An 18081-nucleotide genomic window follows, 5' to 3' on the forward strand; every position below is an offset into this window, starting at 1 on the left:
TCAAATAGTACGATTCAGCATCAATAAAAACATACAAAAATGCAGGGGCGTCGCTAGGCCCTTTTTAGGGGGGCTTCAGCCTAAACTTATGCCCAGCCCCCCTAAAAATTATTTGATTAATTAATTAGTGATCGCTTCAGTCCCCTTTAAAAACTCATTTGAGACGGTGGCAAGCTGCATCAAGTTCCGGCTCCTCCCCTGATCTGAGTCTGCATGGATTCAGCGCGTTTTTCAATCCACAGGGGCGCCGAGCAGAGCGAACATCAGAGAGTACAAGGTGTGTGTGTGTGTGTGTGTGTGTGTGTGTGCGTGCGTGTGTGTGTGCGTGCGTGTGTGCGTGTGGTGTGTGTGTTCTCGCATCCAATACCAGTACGTCTTCGCTGCGTTCACTTTCAGCCTTTATCACAGTGTGACAGATGTGTTTTCTTCTAACAAAAATGAAGCGATTAACACCCATGAAAACATACTTTAGAAAACGATCATGATTTATTTTAATTTACTTTTTGAAATTGAAAACATATTATTGTGTATTTCGGCATTACATTATGCAGCCATGCAAAATAAATTATTAACGACACACATCATTGTCTGAAAGTACTAAATGGCACAGAGAGAGAAACATCATGTGGAGTTATTTTGTTTTCTATTATTAAACATAATTTTGTATTAAGTAATAATTAATCATTAGTGTATCATGATACATATATTAGAGTAAGAGTAAAGGGATCTGTGTTTTTTTTTTTTTTTTTAAGTAATTGATTTATAGAAGTGGCAAATTGATAATGATGTTATTTTTAATAAATAGAAATAAATATAGACCAGATTAAACATATTGCCAATAGACAATTACATTAATACATGTTTTGTCTATATTCTTAATGAATATTAGCTGGTTAGTTAAATGATTTGAAATGAAATAAATGTTCAGGGGCTGACTTGATGTATAACCAACCGTATTGTTGATTATAAAGGCTAAAAAGCTAAAAATTAATAATATTAAAAATAAAATATAATAATTTGTATTTCATTGTAGATGGATATACAACATTTTTTTTGTCGTGCGGGAGTAGGTCTGCAAATGAGCAACAGTCAGGTGAGAATAGAACAGACAGCCTCACACACACACACACACACACACACACAATACCACTGTGTTCCCAAGATTCATTGCAGTCATTGAACCCTTATGTTGTTTTAATTTTCTGCCAATTTCCACGTACATTTCATAAGAAAAAGCAGTGGTATCATCAAAGGATAAACATGAATGTCCTAATACTGAATCAGGAAGTCTTTATTGTAAAAAAAATAATAAAAAAAAATCTACATTCCCAATTCAAAATTTTCCAGTGACTGGTCACATGTAAAAAACTGTATTAGTTTTTTTTTACAGTGTTAAATATGGCTCAGTCAGTACTCCTACTCCCATATATGAAATACAGGGAATACAATGGAATAGTGGATTGCAATAAGGTTAGTAGTATACAACCCTACCCTAATAGTAAAATAATATTTTTTAATCATACCCTTATTGGGGGCTGAGCCCCCCTAAAATCAAAATCTTAGAATCGCCCCTGCAAAAATGTATGGTTTGTGCCTGTAAACATTACGTACAAATACCTACATATTAACAATGAGACCAGACAGGAATGTTGTAATAAATATGAAGGTTTAACTTAAGTGTATATGTGCTCACTGATATGGCAGGGTGATTAGTTAACAAAAAGCTTTTGTCATTGTGTTAAAGTTTATTGGTATTTTTTATAACAAACTATGCAGTTGGGTGAATTTAAATTTGAAAGTTTACTTAATCATGTTGATTGCTTGAATAAGTGGATACATTATTTAATCCAAAGTTATGACAACAAAACAACATTAAGTAAAAAAATAACCTTTAATTATAAGAACAAAATATTAGTTGAAACAACAAAATCAACTTAAATTCTTAGATTCAATTAATAAAAATGTTAAGGCAACCAGGAAACAACTTCTTTTTTTTAGACCAACACATACATACATAATTGTTGTTATTGTTATGCATGTATAGAATACAGAAATATAACACTAATTAAACAAATCAGCATGTACTAGTAATAAAATTATGTTCTTTAACAATATTATGATTTCAGGTCACACAAGCTTATTTTTACATTCTGTATATTATCTGTTATGGTTGCATATCTATATTACTTTCATTTATAATTTTACTCTAATTTCTAAGTGTAATGCACCAATCAAATGCTGTTTCATATGTATTGTCTTGACTTGCTTCACTTTTCATCAGGGGCAGAAGCTGAAATCAAGAAAAAAAAATATTTTTGTTTAATTTCTAGAAGGTTTCTTGAGTTAAAATGTGCATCTGTATAAAGTTTAAAATTTAAATAAACCTAATCTAAAATGTAAATTTTGCTAAATACATATTACCTTTAAATATTTAATTGTATTAAATATTATGACGTAATTTAATTACGCCATAAAAAGGTGTACTCACATGAAGCAAGTGAATAATCACTCTGTGTTGTCTCAGATCCTCGTCCTGAATAAGAATGACATAGTTTAATGATAAGAGTAACACTACAGAAATATCGGTAACACTTTAGATTATAACCAGCCTAACTTTTTTGTAATTATAGTTGTTCATATAGTTGTGGTAATTATAATTACCAGTTGGGAACCATCAGGGTTTAACTTACTGTAAAAACAATATTTACAATGTGTAAATAAATGTTTTTAAATTATAGTATTTTATATATATAATTTTATTTCAGATATTCATAATTTGACAAACATCATTTCTCTGAAAAAAAAAACAACCTCTCCAAATCTGCCTGTTCAGTTAATAGGCCAATGAACACCGCCCATTTTCTCCATAAGGTACATTATATGAATGTTTCCACCTAGTGTTTGCAGCTCTGTGATTGGTGGCCCATCTATGAGGGCCAAGCAATAGTAAATCAATGGGGGAGTAATTTTGAATGACAGAAAAATTGACCAATCATATATTTTCTCTAAATAGGCGGGGGCCTTGTTATCACTATAAGACAAGTTCAACCCACTGTGGGATCTGTATTGGAAAAAAAAAGATATTTGCTGATAAACTAGCTGTTATTCATGTCATAATGGAAGCCACAAATAACGTAAGTGAGGACATTTACTAGGCTTATGTAAGTATGACTTACTGTATAAACAATTATTCCAGAGCAATTTGTTGTAGCCAATTAACCTACGTGGAACCAGGAGGAATCAACAGTATCAACAGTAATTACAGAGAAAACAATTGCACTACTTTTAATGTAATTATTTTATCACCAAATTAAACCCTCTCCTTTTTTTTTTTTTTTTGCTATAAAAACATCACAGTTTACATCCACTGAAATACAAATGTTGTATTATGTATTTTTTTCTGCAAACAGCTGAAAAGTAGTAAGCTTGTTTTAAACTGCACTGAACCTTGATGGTAATCATGCAAAGTTATTTGGTGATAGAGGTGTTGGGAAGTAGCTGGTGTGACTCCGCTGAGATCCACGAATATGCTTTCATAAGGTAAGTAGACTTATAAATCATAGCAGAAACCTGTTAACTCATTTTACTAGCTGTCCAGTTTTGTTGTTCAGTAATAAGAAACAGAATGGTTAAAAAATAAAATATTAAAATAAATTATAAAATATAAAATAAAATAAAAAAATATAAAATAATATAATAAAATAGCCCTATAAAATTATAAAAAGTATATTGTCTTTCTAAATCAATCCCAAACATAATTTTATGCCATACATACCATGTAATATTAGATAAGATGCCCCTTAAGTTTCAAAATACTTACAGTATAAATGATTTGTGATTTTACAGGTTGTTACCCCTTTATTCCCCAAATGTAACATTGGTCCCCATACCTAAATGTAGGTTCTTTATAGGTACACTATAATTACAGAAATGTATACCGTAAATTCAGTAAACTTACGTAGTTCTTTGCGGGTTGTAATCTAAAGCGTTACGGAAATATCAAACTAAGGAACAGATTTTTGTTTTCTTTTCTTCTTTGAAAAAAAAAAAACATTTACCAGCAGCTTGTCTCTTCTTCCATATGATGAGTGCCGTTATAATGAGAAAGGCCCCACACATGAACACCAGCAGCACAATGATCACTACAGACAGACTGAAGGATCCTGGAGCAGATTCATCCACATCTGAAACGTTTTGAGATGAGTGACATTATAAACTATTGAAACAAACAGGTAAATCTGTTTTCATGCTTTTTATTTTTTACTAAATTTGTTGTCCCTGCACTCAAAATATTTGTACCAGATGTAATGTCCAGTTTGTTGTCCAGATCGAGGCGTTGCATTGTGCAGTTGTATTTATGTTCTTGACGTAGCTTTTCTTTACTGATCACCAAACTCTTCCTCATCTGGTAAGTTCCATCTCCGTTGGGCAGAATCTCTCCTCCTGTGATCTGATCATCATCCACAGGCTGACCGTCTCTGAACAGGGTCAGGTTAATGTGACGGGGGTAAAAACCAGTGGCCAGACAGCTGATCTGAAGCCCTTGAGAGTCTGGGAGCATCTTCCTCATGAGTCTGACTCTGGGTTTCACTACAAAGAAGATTGAGAAGTGTTACTGCTGGTAAACTGTTGTGTTCATTGCATCGGTCATTCATTTATGATAATCATGATTCATAAAGCATTCAAAAGCATTTGATGCTTTCTGTCAGCACAGCTGTCTGGTCCATATCTGTTGAAAATGTTCTTTTTTTAAAAATTATGAATAGGTTAATCAGGTTGACTCACTCACCTTTTCTCATCACATTGTTCTTTTCCATGTTCAGAAACCTCCGCAAGGTTTTAATGCAAATAGGATGATAAACATTTTGATACATCAACTTTACACGAAGCTGTATTGCTTGGTCCCATGTTTTCCATAGCAGTTTACTCTGGATTGCCTTTTTGTCAATGTCAAAGGTATACTCCTCAACGTTTTGTCCATCGAACGCATCCCAGTAATGAAGTGGACCTGGTTTTTCATTGTTCAACAATTCACATCCAGCAAGTCTCTGAGTAACATGTACACCTGTAGAAGAATGGATGAATGAAACATGTAGCTGTTACCAACCACTTCTCTGTCAAAAGCTTTATATGCTGTGTGCATAAACTAACAAGAGTTACATTTGTTATGAAATGTTTATTATGTGGCATTATCAGTTTGTTGCTTGGACTAACCTGAGTGATTGAAGTGATCATTATAATGGAATTCCAAATATTTCATGTCGTTATATTGAACATGAAATACATATTCAGCATCGCTTTGCTCTTCATCATAGTATTTTGATTCATTGTGAGAGCGATAGACAAGTTTCCATGTGTTTGAGTCATAATATGCTATTTGCACATCATCCAACATCAGCACAGCACTGAACTCAGGAAATGGTGTTTGTCCAGCTATATATGTCACAAAAATCATTAGTGAGTGAGAATCTGTGGATACACAAGGACAAACAAATAATGTTAGTGTGGCCTGAATTTATACCACTACATATACAACTATACATTCAAGAAACAGAGTTGTCCTATAGAAATAGAATAAATTATCATTTTGCTTTATCAGACGTTTGAATAATTGAGATTTGATTCACTGATTAATTTCCTCTTATCACACTGCTGTCATGTTGATAGACTTTTGGTTGCATTTCTTTCAGTTTCTGTTCTCTTGTGGTCAGTTGCTTGAAGTTGTCTGAACCAAACAAAACAAACTGATTTAATTAATATACTGTTTCCATAGTATCCCTTTGATTTACAGCTGTCTCTCATTCATTAGCCTCATTATACTGTATATACTCCCAGGTCTGTTGAGTTCTGTGGATGATATCACCAGTCCCACTCCTGATCCAGAGCTCAGCCAGCCATCAGCCTGCTGCAGGGAGTGAACGCCAGAGTCCACTGCAGATGGAGAGCATAATCCCACTGTGACACACAAGCCAGTGGTAAAAGAAACAACTGTGACTAGCATCACCTCAGGGTCAGAGACTGACATTACGTCTGACCAGGTGTGTGAGCCAGCAAAGATAAGTGGAGATCAAGGGAATGGATTGAAACCCTGTCCACACTCCCAACAATAAGGGTGAGCTGCTGCTACATCATGTGGTGCGGATCTCCTCGGACTTCCAGTCCCCAGCTCCCTCTTGGTATGAGGATCCCCCATCTCCACCTCCAGACTCAGACTCCAGACCAGAGCACTGGCCTCCTTCCCTCTGGATCCACCATTGTCCTTGGTAGCTCCTGGTCCCCTTTGGTCTTCTGGTTCCCCATCTCCTTGTCGCCGTGACTCATCTCTGTGTCCTCGTGTATCGTATAGCACTGTACATGACAACCGTCTTTCCAATGCACTTTTATGCATATGTGTACAACACATCCTGACACAAACTGAGATGCCGAGACATTCTGCTCTTGCTTCCACAAGATTACTTCTCTGCTCAATATCTCTGCTTGTGAATGTCACACTGTTTTCACTGAATGTGCTATTTAAAACATGCAATTAAACCATCTGTAGCCAAAAAATTGCGAGCAGCAATCATCAGGGTTCAAGAAGTTTTGAAAGGAGGAGGAAACAGCCAAAACTAGCAAATTCATGAGACCAGATCAGTTGGGACAAAGAAGCTTCATTACGATCTACTTTACTTCAGAGCTTTTCTAAATTTTACGCTAAAAGCATTATCAATCAAGCTTAATTGCCCCTTGAATGACGCAACAATGTATGCATGTATCAGACACACACCTGGATAAAACTTTTCAGAACTTAAGTTCATCTAGAATAAGATACAGGCCAATAAATGTTTAGGCCATGGCCCAAACAGGAAAGAGGAGAATGGGACTCAAGCCAGGACTTGAAGTCATGTCACCAAGTGCTTCAATACAATGACATTTACTGCCCACAAGGCTATGACTCTAGCAGCTTTATTACCTAAATGGCATCCGTATGTTAATGTTTGGTGAACATTGTGTTTTTGTTAGGTCTGTGAGTAAGTTTGAGTTTTCTGAAAAACATAATTTTTTAATCTCCTTGTGCACTGTACAATTTACACATTTTGCCTGTCATCTAGAGACACTCATGACAAAAAGTTATCAAAAGAATCTTACATTTTCAAATCATTTAAAATATATAATCCAATATATATCTTAGTTCTTCTCATAACTTTTTGTCTGGATGGTCTGATGATACACGTTAAATGTTGGATAATTATGCTACCTACTCTTCCTTCTTCTGCTGAAACGCCACTCTGTCATGCACGCATGTACCACACTTAGCGGAAGCTAGAGATTACTTGAATATGGATATTTTTCTTACACAAACACACCGATTCACTTCAGAAGGGCTTTATTAAAAATCCAAAGCCATGTGGAGCACTTTTTATGATGAATTGATGCACTTTATTGGACTTCTATTGGACCATTTAGTATCAACTCCCATTAATTGACATTATAAAGTTTGGAAGAGCCAATATATATATTTAAATATAAATCTCATTGTATTCATCTGAAAGAAGAAGGTCATATACACCTAGGGTGGCTTGAGGGTGAGTAAATCATGGGGTAATTTTCATTTTTGGGTGAACTATCCCTAAGGGAAGTGCTTCCCAAACCTGTCCTGAAGGCCCCCATTCCCTGCACCTTTTGTATGTCTCCCTTATCTAATGTCACAGTTTGACAAATGGCATATGGAACTTATTCCCGCTGAAGCAGTGTTCCCGGTGGGACGCTTTGAATGTAACCCCGTCCCCAGGCCTGTGTGTGCGTCTGATGCCATGACAACCCCAAATGACGGATTGGCAACAGGTGTGGGGGATTCACTCGGAGAGTTTGCGTGAGGCCTCGTCAACATTGGAGAGTCTAAAAAGCAAGAGAGAGAGGCGGTTGGTGTGGTTTTTCTCCCTTGTGAAAAGTCGTTTTATTGGGTGGTAATAGTTACTGGAGGACGGGTGAATGAAGAGGAAAGTGTTGCTTTGATGAGGGATTCGAGGACAACAGAAGGAGAGTGAAATACCCCGTTTGCATTGGAGAGGAGCTAAGTAACTGAGAACTGAGTCTCGTAATTGTACACGTTCGACACTGAATTGGATGTGGTTTGGAGTGTTTGGATCACGATCATAAATATCACTGAGTGGATTGTATTGATTCATTACCGATCTCTTAACTCTCCCTCCTTTATAAATGGTGATGTGAACTCTGCCTGTGACCGTGAAGAAAAACATCTCAGAACATCCTCAGCGGCATTGAGGGTCGCGCCCCCCCACCTCTCTTCGGACAGAGACCCGAACGTGTGTGCTGGCTTTAAATTGCACTTTGTGAAGTGAGTTTGCAGTGCCTAAAATTTATGTTTTCCCCCACATTATATGCTTGAAGTGGAATTGCCGTGTGTCTGGAAGATATATTCCATGTGTTATGCGGGCTGACGGTCAATAGTAAGAGTTCTGTGACATTGATCTGTTCCAACTGTCTGGATGTTGAGGAATTATCATCTGGGATTTGAATTAACCCCTCTGTTTGTACTAATAGGATAAGAGATACCCTGTTGAAATATTTACTATCTGCCTCAGTAAAAGCCCTGTGTAATCTCTCGACTTTGAGTCTGCTTTATCCTTGCAACTTATCTGTATGGTGAGAAGTGTTCGCTCCTTCCAATGCATGTGAACTATAGACTTGTCTGAAGCATCTATTCTGTCTGTCTCAGTAGAAACCCCGCGCCGCCTGTTGACCTCGAGTTTGCTGCATCCTTGTGGCCCACCTGTGCTGAGAGAGGTGACCGTCTTTTGTCACGAACGTGAGGCTGGCACGCTCTGTCTGGAATATCCATTCTGTCTGTGTCAGAAGCCCCATTCAGCCCGCTGACTCCGAGTCCGCTGTATCCCTGCCATTCATCTGTATTGTGAGAAGTGTTCGTTCCTTCCAACGTATGTGAATTGTATACTTTGTCTGAAACATTCATTCTGTCTGTCTCAGTAGAAACCCCGCACAGCCTGTTGACCTCGAGTTTGCTGCATCCTTGTGGCCCACCTGTGCTGAGAGAGGTGACCGTCTTTTGTCACGAACGTGAGGCTGGCACGCTCTGTCTGGAATTTCCACTCTGTCGGTGTCAGGACAAGCCACCTAACCGTAAGACTGTGCACCTGCCGTATACGTACTCGACTGATATCATTCACCTCAAATTTCGCACCTGTGAAAGAAGGAAGGAAGGTTGGAATTACATACTTACCGGAGGAGACTTACCGGACCTCTCACTTGCCAAACACATCCCCACCTTAAGGCTGTGTATCTGCCGTGTACGTACCTGACTGATATCCATCCGTCCCAAATTCTGCATCTGTGAAAGAAGGAAGGAAGGACGGTTGGAAGTACTTAATTATCAGAGGAGACTTACCAGACTGCTGGCTTGCCAATCGTATCGCCACCTGTGAAATACCTACTTGACCACCCATCTGTCCATCTATTGCGGGGCCCGCACAGAGGAAGAGTGCGGGAGAGTGCCCGGTCGCTGCACTGTTCACCTTCGATCCCTGAAGGCAACAAAGAAGATTTTAGATTAGGATTTCCAATTTGCTTTTACTTCAAAATTAAACTTGTTAAATTTATTCTGTCTCAGACTGTTCCCTCTGGTACGCTCCTCGAGGTGGTCCTAGTTTAGGGGTGGGCGCAGTCTAGCTTGGGCCACCCGACCTGTGACACTAACACACCTGATTCCACTCATCAGCTCGTTAGTAGGGACTGCAAGAACTAAATTGGGTGGGTCTGATTAGGAAGACATACAAAATGTGCAGGGCACGGGGTCCTCCAGGACAGGTTTGGGAAGCACTGCCTTAGGGCAATAAAATGAGAGATTTACATTTAGTTTCACACTTGAGGGAATAAGATGAAAATTGAATTTTGATTCTAGCCTGTACATTTATGGAGAACATAAAAGTTGTTTATTATAGCACCACCTAGGGCCAAAGGGGTGTGTGTTTTCACCTGAGTAGCAGTGAGAGTTTGGGACAACCCTGCCAAATTTGGTGTCTCTAGGACTTACTGCGTTCGCACTTAGTTTTCATGCCAAGAGTTCAAAAGATGGCATTCATTCTATTTTTATTCATTTAAACAAGAAAACAAAACAAATTATAGATTCTCCATTTGTGATAAGTGCAAATAATAACACGCATGTTTCTCAGAGGGTGAATTCAAATGAAATACTGCCATACTTGTCATACTACTTCTGAATAGGGGTGGGAAAAAAAATCGATATTGCAATATATTGTTGTGCTCTCTGTCGCAATAAATAATCGATACACTAACGCCCAATATCGATATTTTATTACAACAAAAAATGATTAATTTACCTGTTGTCAGTGTCACTGTCACTACCCAATATCTACCATTCTGTTTGCGGGGGGCGCTGTTCGAGTAAATAGGGGTAAAGTGGCGCAAACAACGGCCGGTGAAGAACACAAGTTAACTAACAACAAAACAAAAAAGAGAAGCGAGAAGGATGGCGGAAAACAATAAAAAAACTAATCAAATACCCACCCGCTAGTTTCCACTCTAAAGTGTGGAGACACTTCGGGTTTTACGAGAAAGTTGACGGAAAGGCACTGGATAAAGACTATGCAGTCTGCAAGAACTGCTTTGCAAAGAAAAAATATAACAGCAACACTACGAATCTGCAAATGCACCTCGTTCGCCATCACGGTGAACTACTCTCAGGTGATAATGAGGGCAAACCAAGTCAGCCAACAATCACTACTGCGTTCATACATGCTGATCAGTTCCTCAAGAAGAATATGCCTTGATGTGTCCACTGTTTACAGTAACTTACTACTGACGTTTCAGTATTATGGTTTACACATGTTAATGTTCATGTTGTTTTGTAATGTTCATGCACTTTTATCTGTCTAGATGTACAGTGTTTACATTTAAGACCAGGAGGCAGTGAGTTATTATGCAAATGCATATTTCTTTGCACAATGTTGGAAATGTTGGCATTAATAAATGCATAAAATTTCCTTATTTCCTTCTTTTTCTTTTCAGTCACATATATCGTGATATATCGTTGATGAAATTTTTCCCAATATATTCAATATCGTAGATATCGCGAATCGTGATATTATCATATCGTGGACCACATATCGCCACAGAATTGAATCGTGAGGTACCTGTATCATCCCACCCCTACTTCTGAATATGATGTTTACTTCATTATATATGAAAAGCAAGGGAAAATATGGTTCAAACCACATACAGGTGTGGGTCATATAATTAGAATATCATCAAAAAGTTGATTTATTTCACTAATTCCATTCAAAAGGTGAAACTTGTATATTATATTCATTCATAACACACAGACTGATATATTTCAAATGTTTATTTCTTTTAACTTTGATGTTTATAAATGACAACTAAGGAAAACCCCAAATTCAGTATCTCAAAAAATTATAATATTGTGAAAAGGTTCAATACTGAAGACACCTGGTGTCACACTCTAATCAGCTAATTAACTCAAAACACCTGCAAAGGTCTTTAAATGGTCTCTCAGTCTAGTTTTGTTGGCTACACATTCATGGGGAAGACTGCTGACTTGACAGTTATCCAAAAGACGACCACTGACACCTTGCATAAGGAGACCAAGACACAAAAGGTCATTGCAAAATTGCTTCACTTCATTCACTTCATTGCTTTTTTGATTACTGCCAGAATAATGATGGTGATGCATTGTTGCCAGATGTTGCTATTCAAATAAATAAAAACCTATAAATAAATAAAATATACAGAAATTATTTCAGTTACTTTGGAAATTATATAAGATAAAGTTATCGTTAACCCTAAACCGCAGTTTCCTACTTTATTAACTTTCTAAAGTTTAATATGTAGTGGAAAAACGGGGTACAGTAAATAGGGCTGGGAATCTGACTCCACCCCAGGCCACCTCTGCTGCTGCAGTCACCAACCAATTCATGTGTCCACCAGATTGCTAAACTCTTTGGCTCTTTCAGTTGTTTGATTTGGGTTATACTTAAAAAAAAAAAAAATTCTCGCTGTTGTTGTAATGTTTGGGAATCCAGAATGCGCTTCCATCAGCAGAAACATATATTAACTGAACCCTGTTTATTTTACGTGTTATTTATAGTAAACCATATTACAGATGCTTTGTCAGATTTAAGATGAACAGCTGTCCCAGCACGTGCCGAACCGTGTGTGGTGTACTGAACGGTTCGGTTTTTTCAGTGAACCGTTTCATCCCTATAGTAAATATAAGTGTAATTCTGACCGACCTGCTCCCTTACTGAAGGCCGACGAGAGCCCCATAGCGGTCGTGCTTCACGCCGGGGTTAACGACACCACACTGCGACAGGCGGAGATGCTGAAGAGGGACTTCAGGAGCCTGATCGAGACGGTTCGCAGCACGACGCCCGCGGCGATGATCATCATGTCAGGACCACTGCCGACGTATCGACGAGGACACGAAAGGTTCAGTAGACTTGTTGCTTTAAATGAACGGTTGTTGTCATGGTGTAAAGAACAGAAACTGCTATTTGTTAATAACTGGAATCTTTTCTGGGAGCATCCTAGGCTGTTTCACACTGATGGCCCAGCAGAGGCGGAGCGGAGCTGCTTTCTGACAACATCTCCAGGACACTCAATTCTCAGATATCTATTATGACTTTTGTTCTACACGCTGAAATAAAAGTACTTGTGCTGTCCAATGAATAAAGTCTGTTCCAGTCTTAATTTTGACAGGCATTTTTTATTTAGAATTAGTCGTTATCTTGAGATGGAAATGCGTAATAGTTTTAGTCACATTTTAGTCATTTGAGTGTTTCATAGGTTTAGTCGATGAACTTGAATAAAGGATGACAATTTTCATTTTTGGAGGAACTATCCGACTATTGAGTACGACTGTATTTTGAATATCCGGTAGACCTGAAATAATAGTATAATCTAGTCTTATTAACGAAGACGCCGCATAAATTTTGACATAGTTTTTTTCAACAGATATTAGTTGTACCTCGTCAACGTCTCATCTTAATTACAGAAAAATGTTGTTAACTAATATTTTTCGTCATCGTTTTCGTTGAAAAAATCCCCACTGGTCTGTCCCCCGAATAGTGAGGTCAAAATATAAATTTAATGCAGGCTCTAGAAAAAAAAATCTGATTGTGATTAAACCAGAAAAATGCAAAATTAATGAACAAAAACAAAAACTATTAAAGTTTGGCCTCATAATCATTAGAAGACTTGCACACAAAGCAGTTATTGTAAATGAAATGATCACAGATAATAGTTTTGACTGAAACCTGACTAAAACCCAGAAATCAGGATACAGGTTTAACTCATTTGAAATACTTCTGCTTAATGTTACACTGTCAGGCACTTATCTCACTAGACGAGATGAGACGAGACACGAGACTGGGTTCATGAGACAAGATTTTTTTTTTTTTAAAGAAATCCTCAGTGATAAAATAAATATGGAAAATGTATCTTTTATTCAACTGAAAAACACAAAATGCAAAAAATTGAGGTGCATTTTGAAATCAAATTGTACTATATGAAACTAAACATCTATTTTAATAAATTTTATGCAGGAATAAACAACATGTAAATATTGTAAAAAGGTTTTGCCACAAACTCAACCGACAGGGAAGTAAAAAATAATAGAGTATACATAAAAATAAATAATAAACAACACAAATAATATCACTTTAAAGTAGCAGTCAGTCAAGTTTTTTTATTTAGTAAACTGATTTACACTGTAATAAAAAAAATGTTTTTTTTTGCCTATTTATTTTTCTCTACTCCTTTTTAATAGTAAATACATTTTCACATCAATTTATTAAAAGTAAAAAAAAATGGGCCCTATGATATGTTTAATTTTTTCCCCAGCATATTATTTTTTATTATTATTGTTACCAAATTCTGTATTTTAGCATGTCTAACTATTTGAATGCATAACACAACTTAATTTAGACATTTTCTTTTTTCTTAAAGGTAGCCTCACTGATATAGATATCATACCTCAAAGTGATGATGTTACTGACCACTTCCTTGTATTGTGCATGCTGCATATTACTGATATTAACTATATTTCCAAAATGAGAATTATGAATGTAAGAGCATTACATTACATTTATAACAATCATTGTTAATGTTTGAATTGTATTTCAGGGCAGTTTGTGAAGACAGATAATCAAGAGAAGTCAGTTCCAGATCCACCCGGCCTCCACACCAGACCTCTCTCTCATATGGATGGCTGTCTAATAGCATATTGTGTTCTCTTCAGACTTAGGTGGATCCAGATATTACTCAGGGACATGAACACTTGAATATTGCAAGAACAGAGAAAGTAAGAATTACTTAAGATTTTAGAATTTAATGTTAATTGCTTAAACATTACACATATATATACACCGTTTTTCTTTTTTTTTTTTTTTTTTGGTTTCCAAAGCACCTAAAAGCCAATTCACACTGCCATACTCCAACAGGCTAAACACAGTTCAAACAAAACAAAATAAGCATTATTTAAAATAGTTTTTGTGGCAGTGTGAACTGGTCATAATGCTGTATGATAGGTGTGAGATTCATTAAACTTGATTTGCTATAATACATCTGCTCATAAGCTATTGCATATTATCTTCGATGAATTATTTGTAGTGGTTTGGTTAAGGGTGTGATTAGCTGATGAATTATTGTGGGAGCTTGTGATTAGTTGATGAATTGTGTGTATGGTTAATAATGGCTCTTAAATATTTAAATGCAATGTGCTGATTTCCTAGGAAGACTTGCATGTTTGTGCATAATGTTTTGAACCTGGATGCTTACAGAATGATATACATATTTAAATATATGGCAATGTATTTATTATTAATATATTTCAATCTATGTGCTTCTGTATGGGCTGAATGCTTTCATTCATATTTCGCTGTATATATGTATATGTTTTTATTAATAATCTGGGTGTATCACTGTTCATATTTGTTTGTTAATAAATTAACTGAATTCATTTCGAGTATGTATTCATCATTCACAGCTGCTAAAACAGCCTTTAAATTGGTTTGGGCATATGAGGACATAAATTAGGTTAGACTACTGCATGTCCGCCCATAAAATAATCATAAAAAATGACCAACTGATTACCAGCACACAACTACCGATCCCCGACCGGATCCGTTGACACGACGTCGCAGTTACTTACTGGCAACGTCACGCACGTCGCCATGACGAAACTTTGGTCACCAGATTACGTTGCAGTTATGTAACAGTTATGTAATGTTGTTAGCAGGGCTTACAACTCTCTGAAGACTCGTTCACTTCGGAAGCGTCTCGCAGCGATCATTGTCATACCACGGACGCTAAACATTGTGAATTATACATGCAGACATTCATATGAGGAGTCTAGCAGCAAATTAGCCAATCAGAGAACAAATTTTATTTAAGAACATGAAAAATTTACTGAGGTCCGGACCTCGGTGACCTCATGGCTGGCTACGGGCCTGAACAGGAACAGCACAAACATTTTCTCAATTTATTGAACTCGTGTCCGTCCATTCACCCTTCTTATTCTCTTTTACGTTTTTATTCCTACTCTTTCCTGGCAATATACACATACACACAAGCATTCATACATTCACATATGTGTTTCCATATTTTATAGGGACTTTCCATAAACCGACTGATTTTTATAGGCCTACAGTACAAATTCTATATTATATCCCATAACCCGACCCCTAAACACAGCTATCACAAAAAAAGTTTCTACATTTGTATATTACAATAATAATAATAAATACATAAATAAAAAAGCTAGGTGTGATTTATGTTTTCCCCTCAATGCATCACATGAAAGTGCTGGCTTCAGCTGTCAACAGGATTTTAATATTTCATTGAAAACCATTTGTTGGTCAACTTACCTGCACTGACGACTTTTAAACATGGCAACAAGAACAAAACAAGCACGAACATTTTCTTAGTTTATCGAACTCGTGTCCTTCCCTTTCACCCTTGTAATTGTCCTTTACTTTCACCTTTGTACTTTTTTTTTTTTTTTTTTTTTTGCTGCGTTGCATCACGTGTGCATATCGCCACCTACCGTGTTGTAATGCAGTCACGGTATTAAGATCGATTTCGTATTTTCTCTGTTCTTTCCTTGAAGAATATATATAAACACACACACACACACACACACACACACACACACACACACACTAGGGTGACCACCCGTCCTGCGTAGCGCGTGCGCGCACAGCGTTTCAAGCCCAATTCATGCGTCCCACAAATTGAGACTGTGTCACGCATAATCAATGCTTGCTCAAAAAAAGTTGGTCGCTCTATATCCTCGAGCCCCAAACGAACATTACTTGACAGTTCAGCACGCTACTGTTGACAGACTCACCACTCAGTTGAACTGCTGACTAGGTTGTTGTCAACCTTTTCTTTGTTGTCATGACAGTGCAAACACATATCTGGCTTGCGGTGTCATTCCAGCTATATTAGCTGTACAAACAGCTTGTTTTGCTGTTTATTGTTGCAAACTGCTGTATCTTACCATGTTATTTTTTTATGTATTGTCTTAATTATGAACGTACTGGTTTGTAGTGCAAACAGTTTTACCGTTTACTGCACTTTGTTCTTCTTGTTATTTCCCTATAACCATGACCAGTCTCCCACATTCACATACAATTGCTTGGTGGATAGAATTAGATCACTACATAATTCAAAATGTCATTTTGTAGTTTTATAGCCCAGTGCAAAATGCCAGGCCTGCACATAATAGTGGGACAAAGTGGCACTTTTATAGTTTAAAATTTTGTATTGTTGCTTTACGAACACTCATCTATGTATGTGTGTGTGTGTATGTGTGTATGTATAAGGTGCATCTTGAAGAAATGTGAATATCATGAAAAAAGTTCATTTTTTGTAACTTTTTTTATCAAAAAGTGAAATTTTCATATATTCTAAAGATTCATATTTGTTTTTTTGATGATTAGATCTTAATTTAATGAATGTAATTATTTCATTTAAAAGTATAAAAAAGGAGTTAAACAGATATTATTTAATTATTTAAAATGATTTTTAAAGAAACTTTGTCCTGTGGTGTGACAGTACAGGTGTCACAATGGAGGACTTTTTTTTTTTTTATCACACCAAAGGACGTTTCAGCCTTTTCTGTCAATTAATGACCTTGCAATTCCAAGCTAACCTGTCATTAGTGGCAAGCAAGACACATTTGCAAAATTTTCTAGGATTATGTAGCTTAACATGCACTTTTTAATAATAAAAAAAAAAATATATATATATAATTTAGGGGTGTCATATTAATGAACAACAAAGCATAAACAATTTGTAGTGGTTCCGAAAAAGTTCAAAGGACATGGTGTCACACCAGAGGACATGGTACAAAAATGTAAAAAAAAATCTAATAACATTGCAGCTTCATAACAGGTCCGTGTAGGTCAAATAAATGTGTGTATGTATTTATATTACATGTCCTGAAATATTATGGGCGTCCAGTAAAGGTGATCTGCCAGGACGTGTCTTCAGAAAATGGCACATCTGGTCACCTGGTATAGGCCATATCTGGCCCACATACAACAAGCCAGAACTCAACCTAAAACCGGTTTGTCACACACGGGCAAGATCTGGCCCACACACAGCAAGCCACGACTCAAACTAAAGCCAGTTTGTTGCACACGGGCCAGATCTGGCCCATAAACAGCATGCCACAACTCAAACTAAAACCGGCTTGATGTGTGTGGGCCAGAGATGGCCCATATAACCTCTGCCGCTGCCAGAACTGAGCCAGATGTTCCATAGTTGGCCCAGATGAGGCCCGGATATGTATGCTATCTGGGATGCATACCAGGCACACTAGGAAGGAACTTTTAGAGGCACGCTTTCCAATTCGAAAAAATGGAGAAAGTGAGGCACCGCCATCATCAATTAAAAAAGAGAAGTTGTGTCCTGTTTCAAACTGTTTTTTTTTTTTCATGCTCCTGCCTTTACTAACATGCAAGTTCACCATCATTTCTCCCCCTTCTCGTTCCGTGAACCTCTGGAGTTGTGAGTTTAGAC

General features: G+C 37.0%; 2 protein-coding genes across 3 annotated transcripts in view; one reads left to right on the forward strand and one right to left on the reverse strand.

Annotated features, from left to right (window-relative positions):
* LOC127952618 (jupiter microtubule associated homolog 1-like) overlaps positions 1 to 18081 on the forward strand; it is a 94623-nt gene that overhangs the window by 38304 nt on the left and 38238 nt on the right. The window lies entirely within an intron of this gene.
* LOC127952587 (major histocompatibility complex class I-related gene protein-like) lies at positions 1873 to 16064 on the reverse strand. Its single transcript, XM_052551226.1, has 7 exons — positions 15921 to 16064; positions 5215 to 5469; positions 4790 to 5065; positions 4300 to 4590; positions 4059 to 4184; positions 2489 to 2533; positions 1873 to 2290 (listed from the first exon to the last, which is right to left on the reverse strand). Exons 1-7 carry the CDS (start codon positions 15970 to 15972, stop codon positions 2268 to 2270), a joined length of 1068 nt encoding a protein of 355 aa, XP_052407186.1. The 5' UTR covers positions 15973 to 16064; the 3' UTR covers positions 1873 to 2267.

The sequence above is a fragment of the Carassius gibelio genome, chromosome B3, assembly GCF_023724105.1.
Source record: "Carassius gibelio isolate Cgi1373 ecotype wild population from Czech Republic chromosome B3, carGib1.2-hapl.c, whole genome shotgun sequence".
Lineage (NCBI taxonomy): Eukaryota > Metazoa > Chordata > Actinopteri > Cypriniformes > Cyprinidae > Carassius > Carassius gibelio.